Source organism: Saccopteryx leptura, chromosome 2 (assembly GCF_036850995.1).
Source record: "Saccopteryx leptura isolate mSacLep1 chromosome 2, mSacLep1_pri_phased_curated, whole genome shotgun sequence".
Classification (NCBI taxonomy): domain Eukaryota; kingdom Metazoa; phylum Chordata; class Mammalia; order Chiroptera; family Emballonuridae; genus Saccopteryx; species Saccopteryx leptura.
This window is the reverse complement of record NC_089504.1, coordinates 285,367,733-285,392,568: the sequence shown is the minus strand read 5'-3', so window position 1 is coordinate 285,392,568 and position 24,836 is coordinate 285,367,733. Positions and strand designations below refer to the sequence as shown.

The following is a 24,836-nucleotide window of genomic DNA, read 5'->3' as shown; positions in this document are numbered from 1 at the left end:
CACACAATTCTTACCCATTAGGGTAAGACACAGGATGGTGGATGTGGTTCTCTAAATTTTTCGCTTCCATTTAACTGTGTAGTAGACCACAGGAAGTTAACATAAGGAATTTCTTCAAAGGCCTCCAGGGAAACTTAATTTATTTTCAAGAGCTTCCCAGGCTGGGAATGGAGATGCCAATCAGGACATATACAGGCTAGGAGCCCAAGCTGATGTTTATTGAATCATCTGGCATAGTGTTAAAAACTGGTTCATAGATCTAAATTTGTATGTTTTCCTTAGTTTCACAAAGAAATATTAAATTATATATTTAAAAACATATCACGTAAGTCTACATTTTGAGTTTTTAGCAAGGATGTCTCTTCAATGGGTATTTGCGTTCCTATTCCCACAGCTCCCAGTACTCCTTGTCCCTTGGCTCCAGGCTCCTATAGGCACTGGAGTTCATGATCTCTGGGTTAGAAGCTGCAAAGGGGATGACGCCCACTCTTTCAACTAAGGCATGGTGCTACCGGGCCTCTTAGCAGGCTGATATTCCAGAGCTCGGCTTCTTCCTTGGGAAGGACTCCTCACTGGGAGGGTGTAAGAGACCTCCTTGCTTCTGCTGCTTGGATGTGTGTGCTCAGCTTTCTACTTCCTGTTCTGATACCATCTACAACCTCCTTAAGTACTCCTTTATCTAAGAATTCCAGCTTCTCTTCATGGAGACCTGCATCAATTTAGGCTTAAGTCTCTAAGGCTTAAACAAGTCCTGAAAAGAAATCGATTGAACCCCACCCTGATCTGACCTTCAGTCTCTCTTCTGTTTCTTTTTTGCTTTCTGATTAGTGCTGACTCCAGCTTTTTGCTTCTCTGCTTGTTGCTGCCTTCTCTTCTTCCCTCTGCTGCTTGAGCCAGGGTGTGCTCTGCGCTCTGCTTCCCTAGTCCTGCCATCCTCATGTCCATCCCTTATATCCAAGATTCCCTCCTCTTGATGCCACTGTCTTTTCTTGCTCCCGTTTCTCCTATGACTGCATGCTCTGCTTCCTGCTTCCCGGGTCCCACCATCTGCAGCAGCCTCCTCAACTTCTGTATGTTCCTCTATGCTCAAGTCTTCCTCCTCACGGTGCTGCCTCTTGCTTCTGTTGCTTGGATCCGTGTGTGCTCGGCTTTCTACTTCCTCTGTTCTGACGCCACCTACAACCTCTTTACCGCCTCCTTTATCTAAGAATTCCAGCTTCTCTTCTTCCTGGTGCTGCCTCTTCTTTCTTTTCCTTTTCCTGGGGGACTGACCGATTTGTTCTCTGCTCTTCAGTTCCCCAAGCCCTCTTGTTCCTGCAGCCTCTCCCTCATGCCCTACAGTTGTTCCCTCTCTCTCATCTGTGACCTTCTCTTCTCGGTGTTGCCTTTTCTTCTTCTTGCTTTTCCTGATGGTCTGGCCAGTGTGTTCTGTGTACCCCTTATCTGCATTCCTTTCAGTTGCTGTAGCCTCTTCCTCCTCTTTCTGTTTCCTCTTCTTTTTCTTCTTTTTGAGGGGCTTGCTCTCAGACTGCAGTTGAGGGACTCCAGGGTCCTGGCCTTTGAGCTGAGCCAGGAAGGCCTGCTCCTGGGCCTCCAAGCGAGCAAGCTTAGCCTTCATTGTAATCCCACAACGGGCAGCCCTGAAATACAGTCAACGTCAGAGGGAGGTTATCAGGAAAGATGGGCCTAATTCTTGAGAAGGCAGGGGAAATTGGTAGGGGAGGAGCTGTCTATCTTCAAGCAGCTTGAGATGGGCAGATAGTATGTATCATTTCCTTGGGGTAAAAAGGAGCCAAGAAGTAGCACAAGCCATCATCAGGGCTTGTGATTGGGAAAAAAAATGAGACCCAGGAGCTAACCCCTACTTACTTGTGAGCTGTTCGCCCCTCACAGGCTTGGAGCAGCATCTCATCTGTCAGACTGTTGGGGGGTTGGGTGGGAAGATATCAGAAATTACAAACATCTGATGGAAAAACTTGACCTCTCCTCCCCTCTAAAACAGCCCTTCAACACTGAGTTCGTGTTCAGGACCTGGCACTTTTCTAGGTGCAGGGACAGAGATTAGTACAACAAAGTTCCACCCTGAAGAAGCCCAAAGTCAAGCATAAGACTTGGTCCTTTCTTTTGAGATCTGAAGCATCTCCTCCTACCTGCCCTCAGCGCTAAAATGAAGTCTCACATTTTTGGAGGCTGAGGCCTCTGGTGGTTGTCATCACCGCAGCTTTCCAAGTTCTTGTCTGGCTTCTCCTCACCTGAAGTCAGTGTGGCCATCTAGAAGGAGGGATCATGAGGTAGACAGGGCTCACTTAACACCAATGCCATCCCTCTTCCCTCCTGGAAGCCCCCCCACCCAGAAATTCATACCCACAAGCACAAATTTGCCAGCTCCCAATATCGCTCCTTATAGACCCACAGAGAAGTGCACCAAACTGCATATTTCAACTTGGGCAGGAGGGAGGGGTGTGGGGGTGTGTGTGTGTGTGTGTGTGTGTGTGTGTGTACGTGTGTACGCAGGCGCACCTCCCTGGCTAGTGGGCAGAACAAGAAAGGAGAAATTTCTCTGGGCCATGAGGTCTTCACAGTGGGACAAGTGCCCCCTGGTGGTCATCCTATGCTCCAATTGACAGTAAAGATGGCACCTTTCCCCTGACTCTCACCACCTATGCATGCTACTTTATTTGACCAAACTGAGAATCTGCTATGGGCCCAGAGTTGGGGATAAGAGTGGAGTAAAATGAGATGGGTCCAGTCCAGATGGAATCTATATAGTGAGGGGGGAATGAATATGGCAGAAAATAGGTGGTTATGATGAAAGTTTGCCTGTGCTGGAGGAGGGGTATCCGCTCAGACTTCAGGATTTGGGGAACAGTTTCTAGGGAAGCTGAGCGTGGGAAGACAAGACAAAATCAAGTAAATGAGAAAACAGAGCAGAACGTCCCAGTCAGAGCAAATAGCATGTGCAAAAACTTGAAGGTGGTACCTTAAAAAATAATGATTTCATCTGGCTAAAGCGTAGAGATCCTGAGAGATGTGGCAAAAGGTGGGGCTAGAGAAGGTGGCAGGGACAAGGCATGAAGGGCCCTAAGAGCCAGTCTGATAAATCTGGTCTGTGTCACCCTGAGTCAAGAAGGGCTCAGTGACACAATGAAATTTGTGTTTTAGAACACTCTGGATGCTCTGTGGAGGATGAACTGATTGGAGGAGGGAGTGAGATTAGAGGTGAATTTGGTAATGAGACTGTAAGACAAATTAGGGCCTGGACTGTGGTGGTGCCATGGATAAAAGCATCGACCTGTAATGCTGAGGTTGCTGGTTCAAAACTCTGGTTTTGCTGGGTCAAGGCACATACTATAAGCAACCAGTGAACAACTAAAGTGAAGCAATTGTAAGTTGATACTTCTCGCTCCACCCTCCCCTTTCCTCTCTGTAAAATCAATAAATTCTTAAAAAAAAAAAAAAAAAGCCTGGCTAGGTGGTGGCACAATGGATAAAGCATCAATGTGAGATGCTGAGGGACCAAGTTCAAAATCCTGAGGTTCCTGGCTTGAGCATGGGCTCATCCAACTTGAACGTGGGGGGTCACTGGCTTGAGTGTGGGATCATCGACATGGTCGCTAGCTTGAAGCCCAAAGTCACTGGCTTGAGCAAGGGGTCACTGGTTTGGCTGGAGCCCCCATGTCAAGGTATATGTGATAAGCAATAAATGAACAAATAAAGTGAAGCAACTAAGAGTTGATGCTCGCCTGACCAGGCGGTGGCACAGTGGATAGAGCGTTGGACTGGGATGCAGAGGACCCAGGTTTGAGACCCCAAGGTAGCCAGCTTGAGCGCGGGCTCATCTGGTTTGAGCAAAGCTCATCAGCTTGGACCCAAGGTTGCTGGCTTGAGCAAGGGGTTACTCAGTCTGCTGTAGCCCCATGGTCAAGGCACATATGAGAAAGCAATCAATGAATAACTAAGGTGTTACAATGAAAAACTAATAATTGATATTTCTCATCTCTCTCCGTTCCTGTCTATCCCTCTCTCTCTGTCCCTGTAAAAAAAAAAAACAAAGTTGATGCTCATTTCTCTCCCTTTCTGTCTCTCTGTCTCTATCTCTCTCACTAAAAAAAGGAAAAAAAAATTAAGCACTGACCAGGTACTCGGTGCATATAATGTCATCCTTGTGCACCAAGGTCATGGGTTTGATCCCCAGTCAGGGCACATATGAGAAGCAACCAATGGATGCACAACTAAATGGAACTAAGTGAAACAATGAGTTGATGCTTCTCTCTTTCCCTTCCCCCATTTCTCCCTTTTTCTCTTTCAAATCAATGGAAAAATTAAGAAAAAAAAGATTAGGCAGTAGATGATGATGGTATGGGATAGAAGATGGCCACTGGGATGAAAAGAAATGGGACAGATTCGCTAGATATCATGTAGAGCCCTTGGCATAGAATAGGTGATCATTAAATATTAGCTTCCGCTTCACCAGGCGGTGGCACAGTGGATAGAGCATTAGACTGAAACATAGTGGACCCAGGTTTGAAACCCCGAGGTTGCCGGCTTGACCACAGGCTCACCAGCCTGAGCGCAGGGTTGCTGGCTTGAGCGTGGGGTTGCTGACTTGAGCGTGGGATCATAGACATGACCCCATGGTCGCTGGCTTGTGCCCAAGGTTGCTGCTTGAGGAAGAGGTCATTCACTCTGCTGTAGCTGCCTGGTCAAGGCACATATGAGAAAGCAATCAATAAACAACTAAGATGCCACAATGAAGTCTCATCTCTCTCCCTTCCTGTCTCTCTGTCCCTATCTGTCCTTCTCTCTGAATCTCTGTCCAAAAAAAAAAAAAATCATAATAAATAAATAAATAAATAAATATTAGCTTCCTTCTATTGGTATGCTAGTAGGCATGAGTTCTAGTCCTGTCTGCCATTACTAACCAGCTGTGGTCTCTTCGGCAAGCCCCTCTTCCCCCCTTTTCACAGATAATCTCTCAGGTTTTGACTTCTGAGTCCTTTGAATTGGACATCTCTTCCCTGCCCACGCTGGTAGCTGCTGACTATGCCCTACTTCCTACTCCACTGCTGCCTCATCAGCTAATGGTAGGGGGTTCATGTAACCTGAAGATCCCAATTCTTGCCTAGTCTGGGCAGTCGAATTAAACAACAGCAAAGCTGGTCACAGGATCCCACTATGTTAGGACAGTCCTGAGAATAGACAGAGCATACAGGCAATTGTTCAGGCCTCAGGGAAGGAAAAAAGGATGAACCCTCTCACCCCCAGCCTCTAATACCTTCACAAACTTTTGATACAGCAAGTTGGGCTTGGGATGATTATGATGGACGGTCTCCTTAGAAAGGCGCCTTATCTGTACTCCATCCTGTGGGGAAGGATCAGTGAGTAGGTAACATACCGTGTCCCAGGCCCTGTTTCACATGCCCACCTATTAGAGTTCATACCTTCCTAGTTTCCACTACTAAGCTGGCTGCAGTTTTGTTGAAGAGCTCATTCCACCAGTGGTTTGTGAACTCCTTGGCAGGGTCGTGTCCCACCTGCCAGAGGAAGAAGTATGAACTCCGAACCTGCCTCCGTATCCTCAAGGATTCCCCCTCCCATCCCTACCTCCTCAGGCTGCCCCGTCTCACCCCGTGAGTGTCCTGCTTCAGCGTCGCCCTGAGGGCCTGGGTGATGCCGTTCTCCTTCCGGCCCAGTCCTTTGCCTGCAGAAGACAGTGAATGACTTAGCTTATTCTGCCTGACCCACACTGTCACAGAACACCTCAATATGCCACTTCTTGCCATTTCACATGCCTAGCACTGGGCAAGCTCTGTCTCTCTCGGAAGCCCTCCCAGTTCCATTCTTTCTGCCACCTTTCTATGCAGCCCCCTGCCTTTCCATGCAGCCCCCTGCCTTTGTCTGAGCCCAAGCTCTTTCCCCTCATACTTCTTTCAGGCCAGACGTCATATTTCCTCCCCTCTGACCCAGTCCTCCCAACCATCTTTCTTACTATCCATTGTCAAATTTCTTCCTCTTCTCCCTTTTTCTCAAAAAGATAGAAATTTTTGTCTGCAAATTTCCCTTATAGCTAGCTTTTCCTGCCCTGACTGGATAGCTCAGTTGGTTAGAGCATCATCCAAAAGTGTAGAGCTTGCCAGTTCGATCCCCAGTCAGGGCACATACAGGAACAGATCAATGTTCCTGTCTCTCTCTTCCTTCTTCTCTCGCTAAAATCAATCAAAAATTAAAAAATAATGTTAAGCTAGCCCTTCCTCCTCCAACTGAGAGGACTGCACAGGGGTAATCCAGGAAGATGCCTATCCCCTGGGCAGAGGGTAGGCAGGGAATTGGGGTGATGTGGAATGTGCCCCATGGGGATTACCTTGAGTCCACCCATACTTCAGCAGCTGCTCCTCAGCAAACTTCATCCCACGACTCTTGACCTCCGGGGTAACATTCATGGTGAGAAAAAAGTCACTGTCCTCAGGTCCTCACCAGAGAGAAGTCACGTATCATCCCTATAAGAGGAAAGAGGAAAGGAGAGCCTGACTTGTGTGGTGCAGTGGATAAAGTGTCGATCTGGAATGCTGAGATTGTGGGCTCGAAGCCCCGGGCTTGCCTGGTCAAGGCACACAGGAGTAGCAACTACTACTCTCTGAAATCCTTTCTCTCCTCTCTCTGAAATCAATAATAAAATCCTTAAAAAAATAAAAATTAAAAAGGAAAAGAGGAAAGGAGAAAGTACCAAATCATACAGGAGATCCATCCTGACATTTTTTTTTTCAGGGACAGAAAGAGAGTCAGAGAGGGATATATAGGGACAGACAGACGGGAACGGAGAGAGGTGAGAAGCATCAATTATTAGTTTTTTGTTGCACATTGCAACACCTTAGTTGTTCATTGATTGCTTTCTCATATGTGCCTTGACCACAGGCCTTCAGCAGACTGAGTAACCCCTTGCTCCAGCCAGCGACCTTGGATCCAAGCTGGTGAGCTTTGCTCAAACCAGATGAGCCTGTGCTCAAGGTGGCGACCTCGGGGTCTTGAACCTGGGTCCTCCGCATCGCAGTCCGATGCTCTATCCACTGCGCCGCCACCTGGTCAGGCCATCCTGGCTACTCTTATATGCATTCCCTTTATTTTTTAACTTTAAAAAAATTTATTTTATTGATTTTAGAGGAAAGGAAGGAGAAAGAGAAAGAGAGAAAAAGAGAGGAACATCGATCTGTTCCTAGCAACCTCTGTGCACTTCAGGGCGATGCTCTAACCAACTGAGCCATCTGGCCAGGGCTTTATAAGTACTCTTAAGTGCTTCAGAGGTTGCCTGTTCAATCCCCGGTCAGGGCACATACAAGAACAGATCGATGTTCCAGTCTCTCTCTTCCTCTATTGCTAAAATCAATAAATACAAATTTAAAAAAAATTCTTTTTTTAATTTTAAAAAAGGAATTCTTAAATTTTAATTTAAAAAAAGGAATTAAGATTTTAATTCTCTGAACCTGAGGCAGAGACAGAGAAAGGAGTCCTGTTCCTTGAGGAGCTCCCTGTCTGATCAGAGAGGTCAACATCAACCTGTCAAAAGTTATTAATGACAATACCTACACTTATGGAGAGCTCACAACATGTCAGGCTGTGCTAAGGCCTTACATGGATTATGCCATTTAATCTTCCCAGCCCAGGAAGATTTCCTGAATTTAACATTCAGAAAAGTATAATTATCCCTATTCTACAAATGAGGAAACTGAGACCTAAGAGGTTAGATGACTTGCTCAAGGTCACACAGCTAATGTGTATAGAACTCAAACCCAGGCAGCTTGTCTGCAGAGTCCCCTTCTCCCCCACTACATGAGGACATCTCCCACGGTTTATTACCATGTCAAAACAAAGCAATCAGATGCTTGTTAACCTGAGTTAAACAGTACTTAACAGAGCCCATTATCCTATACCCATGCCCTAGCCTTTACATTGTCCTCTTGGTTTGGGAGCTACACACTTCTTCCCCACTGCCACTGTCTTTCATCTTGTTGGAGCACTCCTCTTGAAATTGTCCTGCTTAGGAAGGGCACTCTCATTGAGCACTTAATGCATAACAGGTGGATTACACATATTACACACATTATATTGTCTCATTTAATCCTAACAGCCCTGTTAAGTATTATCCTTACTTTACAAATGAGGAAAACAAATTCTGTGTTGTTTTTTTTGTTTGTTTGTTCGGTTTTTAGTAAGAGTGAGAAACAAGAAGGGAGAGAGATGAGAAGTATCAACTTGTAGTTGTGGCACTTTAGTTGTTCATTGACTGCTTCTCATACATACCTTGACCAGTGTGTGTGGGAGGGCTACAGCCAAGCCAGTGACCCCTTGCTCAAGCCAGCAACCTTGGGCTCAAGCCACAGACCATGGGATCATGTCTGTGATCCCATGCTCAAGCTGGCAACTCCGTGCTCAAGTCGGTGAGCCCGTGCTCAAGTTGGTAACTTTGGGGTTTCAAATTTGGGACATCAGCGTCCCAGGTTGACACTCTTTCCACTGTGCCACCACCAGTCAGGCCAAATCCTGTGTTTCTTGCCCGGGGTTATACAGCTAGTAAGAGGTGGAGTTGGAATATGAGCCCAGGTTGCCTGACTATAAAGTGGCCCTCCTTCTATCACATCCCCAACTAACTGCATTTTTTCATAGTTACTCCACTATTCCTTCTTTTGGATCCCAAAATGGCATTATCAAATTTATATAACCAAATTTGCCTTTGGAATGGTTACGATAGCTTATCACACAAGGCATTCAAAACTAAGACCAGTACTGCTACCTACTCACTCAAGTTAATTTGTATTAAGATCATTTATTATAGGCACTGCAAACCATTTTTAAAGCTGATCAATGGCACTGCTGTCCTATAGCCCACCCAAAGTGACAGCTCTGAAAGTAAAACTTTCACGTGAGTTTAGGAAAAGCTAGTAAGTATGCTTTAAAAAAAAAATCAAACATATCATTAAGTCATGATTACCTGTAGATCCAACTGATACCTTGTGAGTCCCAACAGAAAAGCATAGAGTAAAGAAATGGCCCAAACTTGCCTGACTGGTGGTAGCGCAGTGGATAGAGTGTCGACCTGGGACACTAAAGTCCCAGGTTTGAAACCCCAAGGTCACCATCCTAAAGTGGGGTCGCTGCCTAGAGTGCAGGTTCATTGACATGATCTCAGGGTTGCTGGCTCAAACCCCTGGGTCAAGGCACATATGAGAAGCAATCAATAAATAACTAAAAGTGATGCACCTGGACTTGATGTTTCTCATCTCTCCCTTCTTGTCTCTCTCTCTCTCTCAAAAAAAAGAAAGGCCTTATCTTTCTTTTTTTAATTGATTGATTGAATTTAGAGAGACAGAAAGGATTAGTGGGAGGGGGAGTGAGCAAGCAAGAGGCATTCATTTGTTGTTCCACTTAGTTTTACATTCATTGGTCTCTTCCTGTATGTGCCCTGACAGGGCATCGAACCTTCAACCTTGGGGTTTCCAGATGACGCTCTAACGGACTGAGCTAACCGGCCAGGGCCCCTATCTTGCTTCTTGATATTGTTAAAGAGAAGTAAGATTCAAACACAAAGGCCTTTGAGGCCATCTCAAAACTCTGCCTCTTCTCAGAATTTATCTCTGATCTATCAGCTCCCAGAATTCAATAATAATAATAATACTTAAGCATTTACTAGATGACAGCCTGTTGCTAATTACCCCATTAGACCAACAACCCTTTTAGGACTCCGAACTGCAATTTGCAAGAAAAGAAATGGCACTGAGAGGTTTAGTTACTTGCCCAAATCAAATAACTACTAAGTAGTGGATTCCGGATCTCAGGCATTCCAGAACTGGTGTTAATCACTATATTCCTCAGACTCTTACGGCTCTTGTGCTTTCCGTTGTCTTACCACAGCCTAGCCCATCATAGTAATTAGAAACAATACACCCTGGAGTCAGAGATGGGCTTTATCCCCAACCCCAGTACACTTAGTGCAGTGCCAGAAATTGAGAATGTGTTCAGTCTTTACTGGCTGAAATGAATACCATAGGTGGGAAATGCTGCGACGGACTTACAATGGATACCTGTGGACAAGACTGTGCGCCTCAGCCTTTATAAAGGCTGCGAGCACACTTTTAGGAACTGTCTCCTCTCCAGTCAACCTCAGTTTTCCAGAGAAGTGGCTAAGGACCACTCTTTTTACAGCGATCCTAAAAAGCCTCACTACATTTCCCTAGGCCTCCTTCTTGAGGTTTAAATTCCAGCTTTCCCGCTACAGTTTTACTTGGGTAAAACTCAAGGGTGGGATTCAAATAATTTAACAACTGGTTCTCTGCCCTAATGACTGTTTAAGAATAAAAAAAGAGCCTGACCAGGCGGTGGCGCAGTGGACAGAGAGTGAGACTGGGATGAGGAGGACCCAGGTTCGAGACCCTGAGGTCGCCAGCTTGAGCACAGGCTCATCTGGTTTGAGCAAAAGCTCACCAGCTTGGACCCAAGGTAGTTGTCTTGAGCAAGGGGTTACTCCGTCTGCTGTAGCCCCATGGTCAAGGCACGTATGAGAAAGCAATCAATGAACAACTAAAGTGCCACAATGAAAAACTGAAGATTGATGCTTCTCATCTCTCTCGGTTCCTGTCTGCCTGCCCCTATCTATCCCTCTCTCTCTCTCTCTGTCTCTGTAACCCCCCCCCCCAAAAAAAAACCCCAAACAAAACAAAACAAAAGAATAAAAAAAGATATACCGAAAGGTAATTTATGATTTTATGCATTTCATAAATAAGAACAGTAAGAGGTACACAAAACTAGATTATAAGAGTTTTAAAATATTAATGAAAAAATATTAAAATGTGACTTAAAATTGTTAAAGATATTTCCATATTGCTTCTTGATTGGTGTCCTCACTTGCAATTTTTTTCACCTATGAATGGAATGAACAAGCACTCAGAATACACTGCTGCACAGATGAATGTTAAAAAACAGTAAGGAAAAAAAAAGAGTAAGGAATGAAAATTTGTAATTTCCACATTGGGCAGCTGCCAGAGAGAGAACCCTGGCTACAAGTCCCATTTTAACAACCGGTTGACCAACTCAACAAAAATTTAGGTATCGGTTCTGCTGAAACCGTGCAAACCAGCTGAATCCCACCACTAGTAAAACTACTCTCCTGAAAACAGGCTCCAGCTGCCACCACTCAGGAGACAGTTGCCCCTTACCGTCACTGCAGGAACCTCCAGGCTGTAACATGCGCCAGATCTGACTTGTGGGCCGCCATCTTCCCGGAAGTATCGTTTCTGTCCTTCTAGGCTGTCCAAACCATAGAGACGAGTTCCGGTATTGAAGTCCAGGTTTTCCCAAAAGAAACAGTGTGGGGTTGGGCTCACTGCTGATGTGGTTGCTATAGGAACTCGGCCCCAAAGCGTGCCTATTTTCCGAGGTTCTGGGGTGTTTCACCCACTGCCCAGCTGTAGTCCTGGAGTGACCGAGACACATGTCCTCACTGGCTCTCTCGGGAGATCGAAATCAGCTTTGGGTCCAACAATGAGCCAGCCGCGGCTACAAATATGAGGAAGAAAAACTTAAGCATCAAGCGTGCCCTGAGAGATGAGTAGAGGCGGAGAAGAAGGTATCACCTCTGAGGTGAATTCTGCGGGGATGAATACTTCTCTTGCCGGGGCAGTTATTGCTAAAAGCCTAGAGTTTAGAGGTTTCAGTAGGTTCATCAAACATTTTTTGACTTACCACTGTGTGCCGCGACCAAGCCCTTTTGGTACTGGTGATATAGATATACGTAAAGACACGAGCCCTGACTTCAGGAGTACCTAATCTATTCAGGGAAAGCTGGGATCTCGCGTGGGACTGGAGGAGTTTGGGAGTGGGGCATGGAGAAAGATGTTGGGTCCCGGAATGCAAGCCAGGCTGAGGGGTTTGGACTGGTCTTAAGCAGAGAAGGGAAGCAAGATATTGCAAAGAAGTCAGCAAGGAGGTTACAGATGCTTGCATCCCCACAAACTGTCCCTAGAACTAACACCTGAAAAAAGTATCTGTCATTTGCCTCTCAATATCAGTATATATGGTAAGTTAGCACCTCCTAGGACTTCAAAAGGGAAACTAACATTTCATAGTAAAGCTTTGTCATGATTTCTCAGTATGTCATAGTTCCTTATGCCCATAAAAAACTTAATATATAGAATTAATTTTACTTGAAAATATGCTACACGGGCCAATACTTTAAGCAACGGATTTTGATTACTGGAATTTTAGACAATTGCATAAGGGATGTGAGATGTGGTTCCTCCTCAGAGGCTGGATTATTGAATAGAGGAACATTCTGTGAATGGGAGTCAGATCTGAGTCCTTTTCCCCTTCAGCCACTAATTGTGTGAACTTGATTGAACAAGTCACCTTGCTTGCTCAAGAGCACTTTTTCCCTGGTCTGTAAAATTGAAATAAAGGACTAGCTCAGCCTTTATTTACAAACTTGGTTTTATTGTGGTGTCTTGAGCCACTGAGAAAATTTCACAGTGCTTCAATATCCACTATCTCCCTTTCTAGCTCTTCTATCTAATAGTATATGTTATACTTTATGGTCATAAATGAAGACTTGAAAACTCCTGAATAAGGCAACCTCAGGGGTCCTTTCCAGCCCACAATTTCTGTGTGGCACACTTGGCAGGACACTCCAAAATCCTGGCCATAATTCTTTGTCTCAAGATTCCTTAGTCTGGTCTAGGACCTTGAACTCCTTGTTCAGCATGACTTAATCAGTAAATGTTTATTAAGAACAAGAGCTAGAGGTATAAAAATGTCCAGTCCTAGTTGTCCTGTTGGGCCTCACGATTTTATGGAGGTATAACGATTTACCAGGCACTTATATCACTGAGGGATGAGAGCTATCCAGACACAGTGGTGTGGGGGTAAAATGAGAAGCACCTGACCTAATCCAGGCCACCTGGGAGTTTCCTGAAAGAGCTGCAGGCCTGGGGATTATGTGGATTTGCAAAAGGAGAGAAATGGGCCTTATGGAGTTCAAAGTTTCATGGGATCTTATACCTCCTCACAAGAGGAGGAACAAAGGCACAAGAGAACAAGAATACATGAATATTTATAAGGAAATAATTTGAAATGTAGACATAGCAAGATGCATGGTAATATTTATAAAATGGCAAAATTGTAAAGACTCTAAACATCCCATAATAGGAGAATAGCTAAATAAATTATAGTAACCATACACTGTGGTGTTAAGGCATTGATTTGGAATGCTGAGGTCACTGGTTTGAAACCCTGGGCCTACCCAGTCACAGCACATACAAGAAGCAATGACTGCGAATTGATGCTTCCCTCTCCTTCCCCCCTTTTTTTTCTTTCCCTTCCTGTCTCTCCCTCTTAAAAAAAAAAAAGAAAAAAGTCAATAAAAAAAAATCAGATACAAAACAGTACCTATAAGTAAAAGCTCATCTAAGTTAAAGAGTTATAGGCAATAGCAAAAAAAAAAAAAAAAAAGTTATAGGCAATAACATCAGAAAGAGTAAAACACTTAGGAGTTACTTAGGAGTTTAACAAAATATAACAAAAGAAATATAAGACTTGTACACTGAAAACTACAAAGTGTCATTGAAAGAAATTAAGATCTACATAAATGCAAAGATACCCATGTTCATGGTTTGGAAGACTTAATATTGTTAAGATCACAATACTTTCCAAATTGGTCTACAGATTCAACACAATCTTTATCAAAATCCCAGGTGAGTTTTTGCATAAATTGACAAGCTGAACCTAAAATTCATATGGAAATGCAAAAGACCTAAAAAAGACAAAACAATTTTGAAAAAGAAAGTTGAAGAACTAACACTTTACAATTTGAAAACTCACTATAAATCTACAGCAGTCAGGATTGTGACTCTATCAACAAAATGAAAAAACAACCCAGACTGAATGGGAGAACATATTCACTGATCATCTGCTAAGGGGTTCATATCCAAAATAATAATTTTTGCTTTACTTTAGTTGTTTATTGATTGTTTTTTTCTCTCTCTCTCTTGAGAGAGGGGAGAGACAGAGAGAAGGGGAGGGGGGAAAGAGTGGGAAGCATTAACCTATAGTTGCTTCTTGTATGTGCTTGACTGGGCTAGCCCAGCATTCTGAACCAGCGAACTCAGCATTCCAAGTCAACACTTTATCCACTGAGCCACCACAGGTCAAGATATTGATAGCTTCTCAAATGTGCTTTGACCATGGGGCTCAATCTGAGCCAGTGACCCATTGCTCAAGGAAGTGACCTTGGGCTCAAGCCAGCCATCTTTGGGGTCAAACCAGAAACCATAGGATCATGTCGATGATCCTGTGCTCAAGCCAGCAACCCCACACTCAAGTTGGTGAACCTCAGTGTTTCGAAATGGGCCCTTGGGGTCCTGGATCGATGCTCCATCTACTCTGCCACCACTGGTCAGGCAATATCCAAAATTTAAAAAGAATTTATAAAAACACCCCAAAATCAAATAATCCAATTAAAAACAGGCAAAGGAACTAAATAGACACTTCTCCAAAGAGGACATACAAATGGCCAATCGGCATGTGAAAAAATTTTCAATGTCATTAATCATCAGAAAAACGCAAATTAAAACCGCAATGAGCTATCACCTCACACCTGCTAGAATGGCTATCAACAACAAATCAACAAACAATAAATACTTGTGAGGATGTGGAGAAAAGGGAACCCTTGAGCACTATTTGTGGGAATGTAGATTCATGCAACCACTGTGGAAAACAGTATGGAGTTTCCTCAAAAATTAAAAATAGAACTGCCTTATGACCCAAAGATCCCACTCTGGGATACTAATTCCAAAGAATATGTGCACACCCATGATCATTGCCACATTATTTACAATAGCCAAGATCTGGAAACAGCCCAAGTGTCCAAAAAAGCTGTGGTATATTTACACAATGGACTACTACATGACCGTGGGGGAAAAAAAAGAGATCTTAACTTTTGCAATAGTATGGATGGACCTGGATATTATTATGCTAAGTGAAATAAACCAGTCAGACAAAGACAAATACCAAACAATCTCACTTACATGTGGAATCTAATGAACACAATGAACTGATGAACAAAATAGAAACAGAGGCATGGACACATGGAACAGACAGAGAGTTGTCTGGGTTGGGGGGGACTGGATGAAAGAAGGTGAAGGGATTATTTAAAAAAAAAAAAAAAAAAAAAAATATATATATATATATATATATATATACACACACACACACACACACACACACACACACACACACACACACATAACACAGACACAGACTACAGGGTGGCAGTAGTCAGAGGGAAAGGAGGATGGGACAAGATGGAGTTGGGCAAAGGGAGGGAAATGGGGACAGAAAAAGAATTTGTGGCCTGGCCTGACCAGGCGGTGGCGCAGTGGATAGAGCGTCGAACTGGGATGCAGAGGACCTAGGTTCGAGACCCCGAGGTCGCCAGCTTGAGCGAGGGCTCATCTGGTTTGAGCAAAAGCCCACCAGCTTGAACCCAAGGTTGCTGGCTCCAGCAAGGGGCTACTCGGTCTGCTGAAGGCCCGCAGTCAAGACACATATGAGAAAGCAATCAATGAACAACTAAGGTGTTGCAACGCGCAATGAAAAACTAATGATTGATGCTTCTCATCTCTCTCTGTTCCTGTCTGTCTGTCCCTGTCTATCCCTCTCTCTAACTCACTCTCTGTCTCTGTAAAAAAAAAAAAAAAAAAAAAGAATTTGTGGCCTGATCTTCCTCATCTGGGTTGAAGCTCAGAATCGGGGACTACCAGGATGCCAGCTTACCACTCTTCTCTCATGGACCCTGACACCAAACTCATTGAAAACATGGCACTGTTGCCTATCAGAAGTCAGTTCAAAGGACCTGCCCCTAGAGAGACAAAAGATACAGATATTGTAGATGAAGCCATCTATTACTTCAAGGCTGATGTCTTCTTCAAAAACTATGAAATTAAGAATGAAGCTGATAGAACCTTGATATACATAACTCTCTACGTTTCTGAGTGTCTGAAGAAACTCCAAAAGTGCAATTCCAAAAGCCAAGGTGAGAAAGAAATGTATACGCTGGGAATCACTAATTTTCCCATTCCTGGAGAGCCTGGTTTTCCACTTAATGCAATTTATGCCAAACTTGCAAACGGGAAGATAAAGTGATGAGGGCCTATTTACAACAGCTAAGGCAAGAGACTAGACTGAGACTTTGTGAGAAAGTTTTTGACTTTCAGAATGATAAACCTAGCAAGTGGTGGACTTGCTTTGTGAAGAGGAAGTTCATGAACGAGAGTCTGTCAGGACCTGGACAGTAAAGGGAGCTTGGGCAGACACTGTTTCCCAGCCATAGGCAGCATTTCACCACAAGATATACACAGTTCTTTGCCTTTACTTCACAAAGTTTTACAAAGAAGAGAGAAGGGAGCATGTCTTTACTTGAAAAATTTATTATCAAAAATTTGGAGGCCCTGGCCGGTTGGCTCAGCGGTAGAGCGTCGGCCTGGCGTGCGGGGGACCCGGGTTCGATTCCCGGCCAGGGCACATAGGAGAAGCGCCCATTTGCTTCTCCACCCTCCCCCTCCTTCCTCTCTGTCTTTCTCTTCCCCTCCCGCAGCCAAGGCTCCATTGGAGCAAAGATGGCCCGGGCGCTGGGGATGGCTCCTTGGCCTCTGCCCCAGGCGCTGGAGTGGCTCTGGTCACGGCAGAGCGACGCCCTGAAGGGGCAGAGCATCGCCCCCTGGTGGGCGTGCCGGGTGGATCCTGGTCGGGCGCATGCGGGAGTCTGTCTGACTGTCTCTCCCCGTTTCCAGCTTCAGAAAAATACAAAAAAAAAAAAAAATTTGGAGGAGGGGCCTGACCAGGCGGTGGCGCAGTGGATAGAGCGTCGGACTGGGATGCGGAAGGACCCAGGTTCGAGACCCCAGGATAGCCGGCTTGAGCATGGGCTCATCTGGCTTGAGCAAAAAAGCTCACCAGCTTGGACCCAGGGTCACTGGCTCCAGCGGGGGGTTACTCAGTCTGCTTGCTGAAGGCCCACGGTCAAGGCACATATGAGAAAGCAATCAATGAACAACAATGGTGTCGCAACGAAAAACTGATGATTGATGCTTCTCATCTCTCTCTGTTCCTGTCTGTCTGTCCCTGTCTATCCCTCTATCTGACTCTCTCTCTCTGTCCCTGTAAAAAAATAAAAAAATAAATTAAAAAAATTAAAAAAAAAATTGGGGGGGAAGGGAAGAATAAATTGTCAAAGGGTGGTTTGAAATTTTCTGCAGTATTAAGCTGGTGCTTAATAAGTAATAATAAAGAACTTTCTAACATTTAAAAGAGAAAAAAGAAAAAGAATTTGCTTGGAGTGGAGGGTGCACAATGCAGCATGCAGATGGCATTATATTGAGTTGTCCAATCAAAACCTGTATGGCTTTGCAAACCAATGTCATCCCAATAAATTTAATTAAAAAATATGTTGTTTGTAGGTAAATTAAAAAATATAAATAAGTGAGTTTCAAGAAAAATTGTCATTTAATCTCACTACCCAGAGGAAATCTCTATTAATAGTTTGTGGTGAAGTTTTCTATTTATTTATCTATAGTAGGGGGAGTCAACCTTTTTATACCCACCGCCCACTTTTGTATCTCTGTTAGTAGTAAAATTTTCTAACTGCCCACTGGTTCCACAGTAATGGTGATTTATAAAGTAGGGAAGTAACTTTACTTTATAAAATTTATAAAGCAGAGTTACAGCAAGTTAAAGCATATAATAATAATTACTTACCAAATACTTTATGTTGGATTTTTGCTAAGTTTGGCAGAATAAATCTTAATAAAACAACTTACTATAATTAAATCTATCTTTTTATTTATACTTTGGTTGCTCTGCTACTGCCCACCACGAAAGCTGGAATGCCCACTAGTGGGTGGTAGGGACCAGGTTACTACCACTGCTCTATAGTTTTTATTTATCTTAAAATTGTGACAAAAAAACTGTGGTTCTGGTATAGGGTAGATATAAAGATAAATGGCTAGAATTAAGTGTCCAGAAATAAACCCATCTATTAATGTACAATTAATTTTCAACAAGAATACCAAGACAGGCCCTGGCCGGTTGGCTCAGTGGTAGAGCATCGGCCTGGCGTGCAGGAGTCCTGGGTTCGATTCCCAGCCAGGGCACACAGGAGAAGTGCCAATCTGCTTCTCCACCCCTCCCCCTCTCTTCCTCCCTGTCTCTCTCTTCCCCTCCCGCAGCCAGGGCTCCATTGGAGCAAAGTTGGCCTGGGCGCTGAGGATGGCTCCATGGCCTCTGCCTCAGGCGCTAGAATGGCTCTGGTTGCAACAGAGCAATGCCCCAGATGGGCAGAGCATCGCCCCCTGGTGGGCATGCTGGGTGGATCCCGGTAGGACACATGCGGGAGTCTGTCTGACTGCCTCCCCATTTCCAACTTCAAAAAAATACAAAAAAAAAAGAATACCAAGACAATTCAGTGGGGAGAGAAGGGTCTTTTCAACAAATGATGCTAGCCACATAAAATAACTTAGCCTGACCAGGTGGTGGCGCAGTGGATAGAGTGTCTGACTGGGATGTGGAGGACCCAGGTTCAAAATCCCGAGGTCGCCGGCTTGAGCACGGGCTCACCAGCTGGAGCGAGGGGTTGCTGGCTTGAGCGTGGGATCATGGACATGACCCCATGTTTGCTGGCTTGAGCCCAAAGGTTGCTGACTTGAAGCCCAAGGTTGCTGGCTTGAGCCCAAGGTCACTGGCTTGAGCAAGGGGTCAATCACTCTGCCGTAGCCCTCTAGTCAAGGCCCATATGAGAAAATAATCATTAAACAACTAAGGAGCTGCAACGAAGAACTGATGCTTCTCATCTCTCTCCCTTCCTGTCTGTCTGTCCCTATCTGTCCCTCTCTCTGACTCTCTCTGTCTCTGTCAAAAAAAAAGTTTATTAATTTTAGAGAGAGAGAAAGAGACAGAAACATTGATTTGTTCCTGCATGTGCCCTGACCGGGATTGAACCAGCAACCTTTGTGTATCAGGACAATGCTCTCTAACTAACCAAGCTATCCGGCCAGAACACTCTTCATTTTCTTGATAATGTCCTTTAGAGCCAAAAGTTTTTAATTTTGATGAGGTCTAATGTATTTTTTCTTTGGTTGCTTGTACATTGGGAGTCATATCAAAGAGATTATTGCTTAATCCAAAGTTATAAAATTTTACATGTATGTTTTCAGAGTTTTAGAGTCTTCCATCTAGGTCTGTTATTCATTTTGAGTTCATTTTTGTCAAAGCACATATAAGAAAGCAGTCAATGAACAACTAAGGAGCTGCAGTGAAGACTTGATGCTTCTCATCTCTCTCCCTTCCTGTCTGTCTGTCCCTATCTGTCCCTCTCTCTGTCTCTGTCATAAATAAATAAATAAAATAAAAGACAATTCATAGAATGAAAGAAAATATTTTCAAATTATATATATGATAAAGTTCTGATATCCAGAATATATAAAGAACTCTTAAACTCAACAGCAAAAAATACACATAATTTAAAAATAGGCTGAGGATTTTCATAAACATTTCTTCAAAGAAGATACACAAATAAGCACATGAAAAAATGCCAACATTAGCCCTAGCTGGTTGGCTCAGTGGATACAGCGTCAGCCTGGTATATGGACATCTCAGGATCAATTTCCAGTCAGGACACACAAAAGAAGTGACCATCTACTTCTATCCTCCTTCCTCTCTCTCCCCTTCTCTCCCTCTTCCCTCCTGCAGCCATTGGCTCAGTTGATTTGAGAGTGAGCCCAGGGAATTAAGGATAGCTCAGTTGGTCCAAACCCATCAGCCTTAGAGGCTAAAAATAGCTTGTTTGATTCCAACATTGGCCCCAGACAGGGGTTGCCAGGTGGATCCTGGTAGGGGCTCATGTAGGAGTCTATCTCACCATCTCCCCTCCTCTCACTTAAAAAAAATTAAAAAGATGCCAACATCATTAGTCATCAGGGAAACGCAAATGAAAACCACCATGAGATAGCAAGTTACACCTCTAGGATGACTGTAATAAATAAATGTACAATAATAAGTGCTGGTGAGGCTGTGAAGAAATTGAAACTCTCCTACATTGTTGGTGGGAAAGTAAAATGGTGCAGCCACTTTGGAAAACAGTTTGAAAGTTCCTCAAAAAGTTAAACATAGAATTACTATATGACCCAGCCATACTTCTCCTGGAGAATTGAATCCCAAGAGAATTGAAAACATATATCTATACAAAACCTTGTACACAAATGTTCATGAAGCATTATTCAAAATAGCCAAAAAGTAGAAACAACTCAAATGTCCATCAACTGATGAATAGATAAATAAAACATGCTAAATCCATATAATAGAATATTATTCAGCCATCAAAAAGACTGAAGTATTAAGACATGCTACAACATAAACCTCTCTATAAAATAAACCTTGACCAGGTGGTGGCACAGTGGATAGAGCGTTGGCCTAGGACACTGACGACCCAGGTTTGAAACCCTAGGTCACTGGCTTGGAGTGTGGGCTCACCAGCTTGAGCTCAAGGTCACTGGCTTGAGTCCAAATGTATCTGGCTTGAATCCCAAGGTCTCTCTGGCTTGAGCATGGGGTCACTGGCTCAGCTGAAACCCCCCCCCCCCCAGTCAAGTCACGTATGAGAAGCAATCAGTGAACAACTAAGGTGCCGCAACTATGAGTTGATGCTTCTCATCTCTCTTCCTTCTTTTCTATTCCTATCTGTCCTTCTCTCTAAATAAATAAATAAATAAATAAACCTTGAAAACATCTTAAGTGAAAGAAACCAAACACCAAGGTCACATACTGTATGATTCCATTTACCTTAAATGTCCAGGAAAGGCAAATCCTTTAACCCAGGTCAACTGGGGAGAGGGAAATGGAGGGTGACATACTAAAACCCACTGAATTGTACACTTGATAAGGGTGACTTTTATGGTATGTGGATTATAGCTACCCCAAAAAAAGATCCGACTCTGGTTGGATAGCTTAGCTGGTTAGAGCGTCCTTCCAACGTGCAGAGGTTGCCGGTTCAATCCCCGGTCAGGGCACATGTAGGAACAGATTGATTGTTGTTCCTGTCTCTCTCTCCCTTCCTCTCTCTAAAATCAATAAGGAAAAAAGTTTTAAGAATTTGTAGGCACTATGTCAAGGCACATATGGAGTTGATGCTTCCTGTCCCTCTTCCCTCTCTCTCTCTCTCTAAAATGAATAAATAAAATCTTTAAAAAAAAATTTATCTTAAAAAAAAAGGGAATTTGTAGGCAGACCTAAAATAACAAAGAAAGAACACTAACATATTATAAGCAGTTATTCCTAGGTAAAGGGATTACAAGTGTTTTCTCTTCTTTATATCTTTCCTCTGATTTTCAATTTTTTTACAATTAACATATTTTATCAGGAAAAATAATTTAAAAACAGCAATGGATGCAAATCCAAGTTCCTCAGTGCTAGGGACTTGGTACAGAGAAGAGGACAAATATGAGGCAGACGTGAATGTGGCCCTGAGATTACACTTTTTTAAAAAAATGAGAGAGAGACAGACAGATAGGAAGGGAGAGAGATGAGAAGCATCAAGAAGCATCAACTCATAGTTGCAGCACCTTAGTTGCGGAGATTACTTTCTGAACTCCATTCCAAATTTCTGGAGCAGAATTAAATCCTCAGAACTGGCCCTCGCTGGGTGGCTAAGTGGACGAAGTTGTGGCCCAGCGTACTGACGGTTGCAGGTTCAACCCCCTGTCAGGGCCCCTAAGAGAGGCAGTCAATGAGTACACAACTAAATGGAACAACTAAGTGAAACAACAGCTTGATGCTTCTCTTTCTCTCCCATCCTGCCCTCCACCTTCTCTCTCTCTTTCTCAAGTCAGTGTGTGTGTGGGGGGGTGTTAACATCCTAAATACTAAGGTATTGGGTTACTTTTTCTAGACCGAGTTTAAATACATGCCAGTTCTTCCACAGGAGGCGTACTCACCACTACTGGGGCTGCTGTCAAGACTCAAGTGACCCCTGAGAAGTTCCAGCACATTTTGCAAGTACTCTGCACCAATACCGATAGGTGGTGGGAAAGTGTTTGCTGTCACCGTAACTAACGGTGTGGGGCAAAGATACGCTCCTGTGGCGTTGAGGAAAGCAGATAGCAGCCTCCCCAAGGGGGCAGGAAAGCTCTCTGAGGATGAGGTGGAGTGTGTGTGCAAGATCCCAGACTGATTCTTGAACAGACATAACTATGTAAAGGATGGAAAATACAACCAGGTCCTGGCCAGTGGTCTAGACAGCAAACTCTGTGAAGACCAGGAGGGGCTGAGGAAAATTTGGCACACAGAGGGCTGTGCCACTTCCGTGGGCTTTTGTGTTTGAAGACAGCACACCAAAACCACAGGACCGCTGGGATCGCCCTGTTGGTGTGTTCAAGAAGAAATAAATTGGTAGGCCTTGTATGTCAAATAGTTTATACACTTAAAAAAATCATACTCTGCCATCAAATTTTTATGGTTCATAAACTCATATGTCACTTCTCTTCCTTCACCTCTTCTCAGTTATTTTTTTCTATTAGTGAAACCTGAGACTGAGGGAAGAGAAAATAACATATGGTTGCATTTAGGATGTAGGATTTAAAAAGCCTACATCACAAATACTGGCATTGTTTATCTTAATAGAACGGCGATTGTCAACCTTTCGTCTCATGGCACACATAAACTAATTACTAAAATTCTGCAACACACCAAAAAATACAAATTTTGCCAATCTGATAAAAAAAGAGGGGTATAAACCTGACCGGCAGTGGCGCAGTGGATAGAGCATTGACCTGGGATGCTGAGGATCCAGGTTTGAAACCCCAAGGTCACTGGATTGAGCGCAGAGTCACTGGCTTAAGTGTGGGATGATTAATGTGACTCCATGGTCGCTGGCTTAAGCCAAAGGTCACTGGCTTGAGCAGGGGTCACTGGCTCGACTGGAGCCCCCTCCCCCCCTCCCCCCCCCCCCGTCAAGGCACCTGTGAGAAGCAGTTAATGAACAACTAAAGTGCTGCAACTACAAGTTGATGCTTCTCATCTCTCTCCCTTTCTGTCTATCTCTCGCTAATAATAAAAAAAAAGTATAGGCCCTGGCCGGTTGGCTCAGGGGTAAAGCGTCAGCCTGGCGTGCAGGAGTCTCGGGTTCGATTCCCGACTAGGGCACACAGGAGAAGCGCCCATCTGCTTCTCCACCCCTCCCCTTCTCCTTCCTCTCTGTCTCTCTCTTCCCCTCCCGCAGCCGAGGCTCCATTGGAGCAAAGATGGCCCGGGTGCTGAGGATGGCTCTGTGGCCTCTGCCTCAGGTGCTAGAATGGCTCTGGATGCAACAGAGTGACGCCCCAGATGGGCAGAGCATCGCCCCCTGGTGGGCGTGCCGGGTGGATCCCTGTCGGGCGCATGCAGGAGTCTGTCTGACTGCCTCCCCATTTCCAACTTCGGAAAAATGCAAAAAAAAAAAAAAAAGTATAATATTTACTCATTCACACCAGACAACTATTGTGTTTGTTGTTGTCATTTTTTTAAATAAAAATTTTATTTATTGATTTTAGAGAGAGAGAGAGAGAGAAAGGGGGGAGGAGCGGGAAGCTCCTTGTAGTAGTTGCTTCTAGCATGGGCCTTGACCAGGGAAGCCCAGGCTTCAATCTGGTGACCTCAGGATTCTAGGTCAATGTTTTTGTCCACTGCGCCACCAAACATGTTGCTATTTTGTGTGTGTGTGTGTGTGTGTGTGTGTGTGACAGAGAGAGAAACAGAGAGAGGGACAGATAGGGACAGAAAGACAGGAAGGGAGAGAAATGAGAAGCATCAATTCTTCGTTGTAGCACCTTAGTTGTTCATTGACTGATTTCTCATATGTGCCTTGACCGGAGGCTACAGCAGGCTGAATGACCCCTTGCTCAAGCCAGTGACCTTATGCTGAAGCTGGTGAGCTTTGCTCAAACCAGATAAGCCTGCGCACAAGCTGGCGACCTCAGGGTTTCGAACCTGGGTCCTCAGCGTCTGACGCTCTATCCACTGTGCCACTGCCTGGTCAGACCTGTTGTCATTTTTTCACTTGACAGTCTAAAGGAAAAGAAGTCAGTGCCCCTGACTAAATAATCAGATACTGCATATTTTAAATATTATTCTGGCACATCAGTTGAAAATCACTGTAATTGAATGTTTTGGTTTTTTTTCTATTGAGGAAAAAAAGGTGCACGTGTGCCTCACAGGGTTTTTCTTAGACTGATATTATTTTCTACTTCATTAATTGTTTGAGTTCATGATAATAAAAATATTACAATCCTATATGTACAGTGATTTGCTACTTACTATTTTAAAATAGCAGTTTTTATTTAAATCAGTGGTTTACAGTTTAAAGTATCATTTTCACAAATACTATATTTGATTCTTATCATAACCCCACATTGTACGTGTTAGGTAGAACAAAGGCAGCTCCATTTTTCTCCTTCTAACTTCCATTTTTATTATGACTTTGCAGATCACAATGACCACAGTCTAACACAGGGGTCGGGAACCTATGGCTTGCAAGCCAGATGTGGCTCTTTTGATGGCTGCATCTGGCTCACAGACAAATCTTTAATAAAAAAATAATAACGTTAAAAATATAAAACATTCTCATGTATTACAATCCATTCATTTCCTACCACTCATGTTCATGGTTGCGGGTGGCTGGAGCCAATCACAGCTGTCCTCCAGGACAACACCAAATTTTTATTGGATAATGCGTAATGTACAGAGGTCGTTGTATGGCTCTCACGGAATTATAT

General features: G+C 44.0%; 1 protein-coding gene and 1 pseudogene across 1 annotated transcript; one reads left to right on the top strand and one right to left on the bottom strand.

Moving 5' to 3' along the window:
• Nucleotides 1-136: 136 nt before the first annotated feature.
• LOC136390968 (G patch domain-containing protein 4) lies at nt 137-11,281 on the bottom strand. The gene is made up of 8 exons (XM_066362187.1): nt 11,205-11,281; nt 6,362-6,497; nt 5,628-5,701; nt 5,442-5,534; nt 5,276-5,362; nt 2,180-2,271; nt 1,870-1,920; nt 137-1,640 (listed from the first exon to the last, which is right to left on the bottom strand). The coding sequence occupies exons 2-8, from the start codon at nt 6,438-6,440 to the stop codon at nt 791-793; spliced, it is 1,326 nt and encodes a 441-aa protein (XP_066218284.1). The 5' UTR covers nt 6,441-6,497; nt 11,205-11,281; the 3' UTR covers nt 137-790.
• A 4,520-nt stretch (nt 11,282-15,801) lies between these two features.
• LOC136393469 (actin-related protein 2/3 complex subunit 3 pseudogene) lies at nt 15,802-16,355 on the top strand (annotated as a pseudogene).
• The last annotated feature ends 8,481 nt before the right edge of the window (nt 16,356-24,836 follow it).